General features: G+C 62.5%; 1 protein-coding gene across 2 annotated transcripts; it reads left to right on the top strand.

Moving 5' to 3' along the window:
- The first annotated feature begins 4,366 nt into the window (after window positions 1-4,366).
- OPRL1 (opioid related nociceptin receptor 1) lies at window positions 4,367-9,008 on the top strand. 2 transcript variants are annotated; one of them, XM_069496072.1, is made up of 3 exons: window positions 4,367-4,620; window positions 7,869-8,224; window positions 8,340-9,008. In XM_069496072.1, the coding sequence occupies exons 1-3, from the start codon at window positions 4,388-4,390 to the stop codon at window positions 8,861-8,863; spliced, it is 1,113 nt and encodes a 370-aa protein (XP_069352173.1). In that variant the 5' UTR covers window positions 4,367-4,387; the 3' UTR covers window positions 8,864-9,008. The 2 variants fall into 2 exon arrangements, with proteins under 2 accessions (XP_069352173.1, XP_069352174.1); XM_069496073.1 differs by having other exon boundaries at window positions 4,369-4,605.
- Window positions 9,009-9,667: the final 659 nt, after the last annotated feature.

A 9,667-nucleotide genomic window follows, 5' to 3' on the forward strand; every position in this document is an offset into this window, starting at 1 on the left:
CAGGAAGTAGGGAATGTTCTGTTCTCCTGCAAGAAAGAATTTATATTCTTCTTTCTGTTTTTGTAGGGTTGGAAAACTTGACACTGCACCCCCTAAGTCCCAGCAAGGTGCTCCCAGGCCTACCCCACTCCCGTCCCTAACCCTGCTATTTCTCCACACTTGTCCCAGCAACTGTGCTGGGCCCTCCGGACCAGGGTCTCCCGGCTGCTTCTGTCCTCAGGACGTAAGGATTTTTCAAGGGCTAATGGAGATGCTGAGATCTAAAAACACGTTTAGGCCGGGGGAGGTGGCTTGCCCTGTAATCCCAGCACTCTGGGAGGCCGAGGCAGGAGGATCGTTTGAGCTCAGGAGTTTGAGACCAGCCTGAGCAAAAGCGAGACCCCGTCTCTACTAAAAATAGAAAAAATTAGGTGTGGTGCTGGCACCTGCAGTCCCAGCTACTCGGGAGGCTGAGGCAGGAGGATGGCTTGTGGCCATGAGTTTGCAGTTGCTGTGAGCTAGGCTGACATGGCAATCTTGAAAAAAAAAACTTCAAATTAATAAGCTTTATTAAGTGACTACAAAGTTAAATTTAACATTACATTAAAAAACTGTAACTCAATTCTTTTGTCATATATAAGTTTTTTATGGTTAAAATCACAAGGATAAAGTAATTTATTTATTTACTTTTTATTTTTTTGTTTTTTTTTTTCTCTTTGTTTAAGCCTACAGCACCCGGTATTCCCGGATATTTTGATACAACTGAGAACTATTAAAATTCTTTCAGTTTTTTAATAGCACAAATGGCCAGGGATGGCTTGGTGATTGAATTCCCCGGGGGACAGCTGCTCTGTGTGGGGCTGCCTGTGCCCAGCCCAGGGTGGGGAGCTGTGGGGGAGGAGGGGAGGGGACAGTGAGCTCCCTGGGCCGGCGCTCCGGTCCCCCGTCTGTCTGAGGCTGAGTCTCCGGGTGGGAGTGCGGCGTGTTTGCCCTGTGGCCTGGGTGGCCAGGCCTGCTCAAGTACAGAGGCCCTCCCGGTCCAGCCCACGTCTGGCTTCAACCGGAATTTGTAGACGTGTGTTCTGTGTCATCAGTCATGTGAACTTCGTGTCTTGGGCTGTCCTGGGTATACCTGCATGTTGTTTTGCATATGACATGTGTGTTTAAGGTTGTCTTACTCTGACAACACGTGCTGTCTCATGTAACACATGTCCCCTGTGTCCCTTGCATGACACATATGTTCTGTGTCAGACCTGCTCTGCCTTTGGCCCTCTGGAGGGGGCGTCCTGTCCCCCTGGGCCATTTCCCCTGCACCACCAGACCCCCTGTGGGAGCCCTGCAGGGCCTGGGTTGGGCCCCCCAGAGAGTGTGCTCAGCACCCCCTCCTGGCCATCCACTGGCCGGGTGACCAAGGCTGTCCCTCCACCTGAGACTGTGCCCGTGGGGGACCAGGTGTCTGCCTCCAGCTGGTCCCCGTGCTGGGCTCCCTTGGACACGCTCGCAGGGGTTATCGTCTGTGCCTGGAGCTCACAGGCCCGGCCTGGTGCAGCACGGTTGAGTCGTGGCCCAGGCTGCAGGGCTCCCAGGGCCGGGGCGGGTGGGCAGGGTAGGGGAGCTTCCTGGAGGAGGCAGGACTGGAGCTGGCTGGGGTGGGGGAGGATCTGCGCAGGGTAAGCGCAGAGCAGGCGTGAGGGAGGGGAGAGCAGGCCCAGCCCACATAGGAAGAACGCAGGTGTGATCCTGGCACATGTGTGTCAGGGCGGGATGACACGGAACACGGGCTGGAGGAGGCAAAAGTGTTCTGGAGTGAGGGTGCTGAGGCCTGGCCTGGACCCCGACTGTCTCCCACAGGGATCGAGGCCGCTCTCGACCCCTGAGAGGCCAGGCAGGGCAGGGTTGGGGGCGACCCCGGGGGCGGCAGGTAGGTGGACCCTGGCGAGAAGGACCAGGGTCGAAAGAGGTGGGGGGATGGGAGCAAGTTCTGACCTGCGCTGGCTGACCTCTTGCCTCCTCTTCCTCTCCCCGTCTTTCCCGCCCCCTGCTCCTTCTTCACTGCTTCCTCCTCCTCCCAGCCCCCATCTGACCCCTCCAGAGGGGGAGGGTCTGCAGCTGCAGGGGTGGGCGCTCCCCGTCTCCCGCCCTGGCCTGACGCTGGCTCCTGGGCTGGAGCATCAGCATCCTCTGTCCCCTTCCCCGGGGGGTCTTTGCCCTGCCCACCCTCACAGTGCCCATGGCTCCCCTCACCAGCGGGGGTCCTGGGCGGGAGGCAGTTGAAGGCCGTTAGGAAATGAGGGTCTGCAGGCAGAGTCCTGCTGGGGCCTCGGTGAGCCCAGCCTGCCCGGTTCCTGTCCCTCCTGGGCTCCGAGGTCAGCAGAGCGGGGCCTTGCGTTTTGCATGTGGAGCGTGTGTGTGTGTGTGTGTCCCCTGGGAGTCAGGCCCTTGGTCTGTGTCTGCCTGTCCCCTCCCTCCTGTCTGCCCGTGTGCCTGCGTGCAGCTTGGGGTGGGCATGCGTGTGGCCCACGTGTTTGTGCGTCCCTGGAGGGCATGTGCATTTCTGAGTATGTACCCGTGTCTCTGTGCATTCACCCGTGTGCCTGTTTGGGCGCCTCTGTGTGTGTCTGCTGGAATGTATGTCCCCATGCGTCCCTGAGTGTCTCTGTGGACCTGCCCGTGTCTTCACACGTGTCCCTGCGTCCCGGCTGCAGTGAAGAGGCAGAGGTGAGTCCTGGGGGTCAGGTCGGATGCTGAGTCCTGGAGCGTCTGCCTGTGCCGTCCTCTCCCGATCTGCCAAGTATCCTAGCAACATTGCTGCCAGTTGCCTAGCAACAAGGTCCCCTTTGGAGAAGGTGCTCTGAGCAGGGTCTGGCTCTCCTTCAGAGCCCAGCGGGAAGAACAACCCCGTGACCGGTTGGGGGCTGGTGACTCAGCCTAGGGGTCACCCGCGTGGCTTGACCTGTGACCTTTCACCTCGGTGGACCGTGTGTGCCCCGCCCCCGTGCTGAGAAGGTGGCACCGGCACAGGAGCTGCCCGGCGGGGGGGTGCTGGGGCCCGTCTGACCCCAGGCTTCGCTCTGGGACCCTCCGCGGGGGGACCCGCCGTGGCAGAGACGCTCTTCGTGCCCCCCGGCGACAGACCAACCCGGGTCCCCCGTCTCTGCGCGGCGGCAGGCGGCTCCACGCTCGGCTCGTGCGCTCCCGGCAGAGCCCGGGTGGGGGTGCGGTGGGGTTAACGAGCTCGCGCCTGTGCCGAGTGGGCGCGGGCCACGCAGGGAGCGCTGGGCCAGCGCCGCATCCTGCAGGCTCAGATCTGCCGGAAGCGCCCGCGGGGCCTGCCGTGTGCCCGCTTGGCCACCCCGTGGTCCCACGTCTCTGTGTGCGTCTCCCCGAGTTGCCGTCCTCGTGTCCGAGTCTGTGTGTCCTTGTGTGTGTCTGTGCCTGTGTCTGAGTCGCTGTGAACCTGTGGAAGCCTCTGTGCCTGCGTCTCTGTCTGGGTCTGTGGTTCTGAGCCTCGCCGTCCGCCTCTGCATGTGTGCCCTGGCCCGTCTGTCCCCATCCAGCGTGGGGCCCTGGGTGAGGTGACACACCTTCCCTGCGGGACCCCTCCTCCAGCCGGCAGAGCCCCTCCCCCTCTGGAGCTGCAGCCGCCTCCCCCTCCCCCAGCTTCTGGCTGCTGCGTCTGGTCTGGCGTCTGCAGAGAAGGAGCCGCCTGCGCCGCCGCCCCGGCCAGACCCGGCCAGGTCCTGTGCTGAGGCCGGCGGCCCTGCCACGCCCTGCCCTGCGCCTGCCCTGCGCCTGCCCTGCCTGCTGGCTGCAGAGGGTCAGGGTGGCCGCGGCCCCCTGGGAGGTTGAGGTAAGGACCCGCGGGTGGCGGCAGCCGCCCGGGCAGGGCTGGGAGGCAGGAGGGAGCTGTGCCCGCCGCCCCGGTCTGTGTCTCAGGCGCCTGGATGCGTCTCGGTCTCCTTTGTGTCTGCATGTGCACGGGGCGCTTTGGGCATCGCCATCTCTGTTGGTGGGCACACGTGTGTCCCTGCGTCCCTGTGCCTGTGAGCACATGAGCAGCCATGTGTCGGGGAGTCCCTGTGGGTGGACACGTGTCCCCATGTGTAGCTGCTGTCGCGCAGCCCGCGTGTGAGTCTGTGAGCCGACTGAGATCATGTCCTTGTGGGTGCTGGTGTGTCTCTGTGTTTTATGTGTCCCTGTGTGTGCACACACGTCCTCAGGTCCCCCGTGCTCCTGCACCTGCACGCGTGTGCCGTGTGCCTCGGGTCGGTGCTGCCCGGGGGATCTGTGTGCCTGCTGGGCCGCGCGTGCCGTGTTCCGAGGCCCGGGCTGCGCGTGTCTGGCACTGCAGTCACCTGTCTGTGCTCTGTCCCAGGGGCTGTGCCCGGCGGCTCTGCAGGACGGCGGCATGGAGTCGCTCTTCCCCGCCCCGTTCTGGGAGGTTCTCTACGGTGGCCACCTTCAGGACAACCTGTCCCTGCTGACCCCCAACCACAGCCTGCTGCCGCCCCACCTGCTGCTCAACACCAGCCACGGTGCCTTCCTGCCCCTCGGGCTCAAGGTCACCATCGTGGGGCTGTACCTGGCCGTGTGTGTGGGGGGACTGCTGGGGAACAGCCTCGTCATGTACGTCATCCTCAGGTAGGCCGTCTGGGGGCCGGAGCAGGTGCCGGGGTCCTGGCCCCCCATGAAATGCCTTTTCGCCCCGTCCAGGGGGTGGGGTCAGTCCGGGGTCGCTGGGTGCTCAGCCCCCCAGGGAGGCGCCTGGCGAGGGGAAGGGGGACCAGGGCAGTGGGGCCCGCCCTGCCTTCCCCGGTCCCTGCCGGGCGGAGGTGTCACCTCCCGAACCCTGGTTTGAGCTGCGGGGCCACCCCATGCCGAGCTGCCTGTGGGAGTGACCTTGTGAGCTCTCGGCGACCCCACGAGACCCCCTTCCTCAGGGGCAGAGGGAGGGACCAGGGCAGGTGTGGACGGTCTGAAGCCCCTTCTCTGCCCTGTGGCTGCGTCTGTGACCTGCTGGTGCTCAGAGCAGAGAAAGTGGTGGGGCCAAGGGAGGGGGGGGCCGGGGCAGCCGGTGGGGGGACAGTGTGGGGGGACAGTGTGGGGGGACAGTGTGGGGGCGACATTGAGGGGGACAGCATGGGGGACAGTGTGGGGGACATTGAGGGGGACAGCATGGGGGACAATGTGGGGGACATTGAGGGGGACAATGTGGGGGACATTGAGGGGGACAGCATGGGGGACAGTGTGGAGGGGACAGTGTGGGGGGACATTGAGGGGAACAGCATGGGGGACAGTGTGGAGGGGACAGTGTTGGGGACATTGAGGGGGACAGCATGGGGGACAGTGTTGGGGGGACATTGAGGGGGACAGCGTGGGGGACAGTGTTGGGGGGACACTGTAGGGGGACAGCATGGGGGACAGTGCAGGGGGACAACATGGGGACAGTGGGAGGGGACATTGAGGGGAACAGCATGGGGGACAGTGTGGAGGGGACAGTGTTGGGGACATTGAGGGGGACAGCATGGGGGACAGTGTGGGGGGACACTGTAGGGGGACAGTGTGGAGGGGACAGTGTGGGGGGACATTGAGGGGGACAGTGTGGAGGGGACAGTGTTGGGGACATTGAGGGGAACAGCATGGGGGACAGTGTGGAGGGGACAGTGTGGGGGGACACTGTAGGGGGACAGTGTGGAGGGAACAGTGTTGGGGACATTGAGGGGGACAGCATGGGGGACAGTGTTGGGGGGACATTGAGGGGGACAGCATGGAGGGGACCGTGTGTGGGGAGGACAGGACCCCCATTCCCATGGATGAGCTTTGGCAAACAGGGTAGCGGAGACCCAGGCGGAAGGGGAGCGTTTCGTGGGCGCAGGAAACGGTGGCCCCGCCCATGCCGACGAGAGGGCTGAAGGGGCTGGGACGGCAGGTGGAGTCTGGAGTGGCAGGTTGGGGGGACTTTGTTCTCCAGGCAGTGGGCACCGTGGGAGGCCCCCGAGCAAGAACATGGCACAGCGGGAATGAAGTTTCTTGCTGACCCAGGGTGAATCCTGAAGAAAGTGCTCAGGGCTCTAAAGAGAATGGTTCTTCCTTGTAACCTCAAAGGCCCCAACCAGGGGTGTCAGGAAAGGTGTCGGTAGAGGCAGGACAGGGAAGTGGGGGTGTCCAGGCCCTGCCTCCCCAGCCCCATCCTCTGAGTGTCCCTGAGCAAACCTCGTTCCCCTCTGGTCCTTCTTCTTCCCATCTGGAAAGTATGGAAGGAGGATCGTATAACCACATGTATGTGCTTGCGTGTGTACATGTGTGTGTGATGCATGGTCGGGCAGCGGGGAGGAAGGGCAGCTGCCCCCTCCCCAGTGCCAACCCCCGGGGGAGGATCCTGGGAGACGCTTCCACGATGCACCTGCGCCTTCGTGGCTGGAGGGTGTGTCGCGGGGCAGACGTACAGCAGCCTGGGCAGGTCCGTGGGTCTTGGCCCCTTCCTGGTCTTGCTGCTTCTCTTCTCTGTCTGTCCTCTGCAGTGGGGCTTAAAACTCTCAGAGCCGCTTCCTGGGTTAGAGCAAACCAGGAAGGCCATCTTGCCCATCAGAGCCCCAGAGCGAACGGTGTCAGGAGCTGCCACGCCGGCCTGGAGGCAGCACACGTCATGCTTTGAGCCAGTGGACTGGGGCGGAGCCCAGGAGTCAGAAACACCTGGCTCTGAGCCCTGCTCGGCCTCCCACGGGCTCTAAGGTCTTAAGAAGCAACTTAGGTCCTCGGTTTCCTCCTTGATAGAGCAGGGATCAAATGGCATTTAGTGACATAAAATCCACGTGAAGACCTTGGCTCAGGTATCTGCCACGATCATTTTCATTGTTGTTACCTGGCTGTAATGGAGGCCTTTTTGTGTTTATTCCTAATTCCTCCCTAAGAGGCAGAACTAGATCCCAGATGGAAATCTGGCAGCTGAACTGATGTAGAACATTGTGATCTCTGGTGCCGCTGCCACCACCATCATCATCATCATCCTCGCCACTGTCGTCCCCACCACCATCATCACCATCACCACCGTCACCCTCATCATCATCATCACCACCGTCACCCTCATCATCATCACCATCACCACCATCATCCTCATCATCATCATCCTCGCCACCACTGTCGTCCCCACCACCATCATCATCACCACCACCGTCATCCTCCTCATCATCATCCTCATCAGCATCATCATCATCACCACCACCGTCACCCTCATCATCATCATCACCACCATCATCATCACCACCATAATTCTCCCTCTAGTGTTATGACCATTAATTCATTCAATAAAAATTTATTAATCACCCATAACTTTCCCAGCCCTGTTCCAGGCACTTGGATACACTCAGACCCCGTTAGCATCCCTCCTGTCCCTGTCACCATTTCCTGCCTCCATTGCTAGACGGCACTGTGGACTGGGGTCTTGTTCTCTTGCAGACGCTGGGCCCTCAGAATCCTCTGGCAGCTGTGGGGCCAGCGTTTGAGTCCATGAGGGGTTTTGGGGAGACTCGAGGGGGAAGGACAAGCTCTTTCTCTTATTGTGCCCCTTTGGAGCCGTGCACAGCCCACGGTGTGCTCCGCCCGCGTGCCCTCCACCAGTCTTCAGGGTCGGAACCCTTTTGTGTGTGTCAGAATCGCTCAAGGAGCGTGTTACAGAGTTTGATTCCAGGCTCCGTCCCCTGCGGTGACTCAGTGGCTCTCGGTTTGGGTCCCCGAGCCCACCCTTTCGCCAGCCCCTGGGGGATGTGGATGTCGAGGGACTCAGCGATGGTGTCCCTCCCTGGGGCCCCAAAAAGATGAGCCCCTCGCCCTTTGCTGCCGGGTCCAGCCAGGGTGGCCACGCGAAGCCCTCTCCTCCCTGTCCTCTGCAGGCACACCAAGATGAAGACGGCCACCAACATCTACATCTTCAACCTGGCCCTGGCAGACACCCTGGTCTTGCTCACGCTGCCCTTCCAGGGCACAGACATCCTCCTGGGCTTCTGGCCGTTTGGGAACGCCCTGTGCAAGGCGGTCATCGCCATCGACTACTACAACATGTTCACCAGCACCTTCACACTGACCGCCATGAGCGTGGACCGCTACGTGGCCATCTGCCACCCCATCCGTGCCCTGGATGTCCGGACGTCCAGCAAGGCCCAGGCTGTGAACGTGGCCATCTGGGCCCTGGCCTCCGTGGTTGGGGTTCCCGTCGCCATCATGGGCTCCGCACAGGTCGAGGATGAAGGTTGGTGGGCGGCTCCTCCCCCCGTGCCAGGCTCCCTGTGCTTCCGGGGGCTCCTCTGAGCCACCTGCCCTCCCTGTCCCCGGGGCCCACCCTGACCCCGTTTCTCTCCTTGCAGAGATCGAGTGCCTGGTGGAGATTCCCACCCCGCAGGACTACTGGGGCCCCGTGTTCGCTGTCTGCATCTTCCTCTTCTCCTTCATCATCCCCGTGCTCATCATCTCCGTCTGCTACAGCCTCATGATCCGGCGGCTCCGTGGCGTGCGCCTGCTCTCGGGCTCCCGCGAGAAGGACCGGAACCTGCGGCGCATCACGCGGCTGGTGCTGGTGGTGGTGGCTGTGTTCGTGGGCTGCTGGACGCCCGTGCAGGTCTTCGTGCTGGTCCAGGGCCTGGGTGTCCAGCCGGGCAGCGAGACCGCCGTGGCCGTTCTGCGCTTCTGCACAGCCCTGGGCTACGTCAACAGCTGCCTCAACCCTGTCCTCTACGCCTTCCTGGACGAGAACTTCAAGGCCTGCTTCCGGAAGTTCTGCTGCGCATCCGCCCTGCGCCGGGAGACGCAGGTGTCTGACCGCGTGCGCAGCATCGCCAAGGACGTGGCCCTGGCCTGCAAGACCTCCGAGACGGTTCCGCGGCCCGCATGACTAGGCGTGGACCTGCCCATGGTGCCTGTCAGCCCGCAGAGCCCGTCCACGCCCAACACGGAGCTCACGCAGGTCACTGCCCTGTAGGCTGACACAGCCTGAGCCTTGGATGAGCTTTCCCTTTGGCCCAGGGACACTAGGTCCCCAAGGAGGACCTGGTGGCATCATGGGACAGGTCCCAGCATTAGGGCTGCCTCCGTGGCCCTGAGGAGGACCTGGTGACATCATGGGACAGGTCCCAGCATTAGGGCTGCCTCTGTGGGCCCGAGGAGGACCTGGTGGCATCATGGGACAGGTCCCAGCATTAGGGCTGCCTCCGTGGCCCCGAGGAGGACCTGGTGACATCATGGGACAGGTCCCAGCATTAGGGCTGCCTCCGTGGCCCTGAGGAGGACCTGGTGACATCATGGGACAGGTCCCAGCATTAGGGCTGCCTCCGTGGGCCCGAGGAGGACCTGGTGACATCATGGGACAGGTCCCAGCATTAGGGCTGCCTCCGTGGCCCCCGTCAGATTAAAGCTGCCCTCCCAGTGCAGGGCTGGGGGCACAAGGACCACCCGGAAGCACCCACCGCCCTGCGGACGTGCCTGGCTGGAGCCCACGCACTTGCCTCCGTGCTCCAGGTGACTGTCTGGGCCTGTCCCCTTGCGGAGTCTGTGGAACCCCACGTCCAGCCGTGTCCAGCCGTGTGCACCCACGTGCTGCCTGCTGTCTGCACCGCGGGGCTCTGGCTGCCGTCAGCCCTGTGGCGTCTGCTCAGGGCAGCTGACAGGCTGGGGACAGCCCAGGAACTGCAGTGTTCCT

Source organism: Eulemur rufifrons, chromosome 20 (assembly GCF_041146395.1).
Source record: "Eulemur rufifrons isolate Redbay chromosome 20, OSU_ERuf_1, whole genome shotgun sequence".
NCBI classification, from domain to species: Eukaryota; Metazoa; Chordata; class Mammalia; order Primates; family Lemuridae; genus Eulemur; species Eulemur rufifrons.

Excerpts from the sequence above, each read along its gene's own strand:
- OPRL1 (XM_069496072.1), top strand. The coding sequence starts at position 4,388 with ATGGAGTCGCTCTTCCCCGCCCCGTTCTGGGAGGTTCTCTACGGTGGC. Across the intron at positions 4,621-7,868 it reads GTCATGTACGTCATCCTCAG|GCACACCAAGATGAAGACGG; the intron begins GTAGGCCGTCTG and ends TGTCCTCTGCAG. Across the intron at positions 8,225-8,339 it reads CGCACAGGTCGAGGATGAAG|AGATCGAGTGCCTGGTGGAG; the intron begins GTTGGTGGGCGG and ends CTCTCCTTGCAG.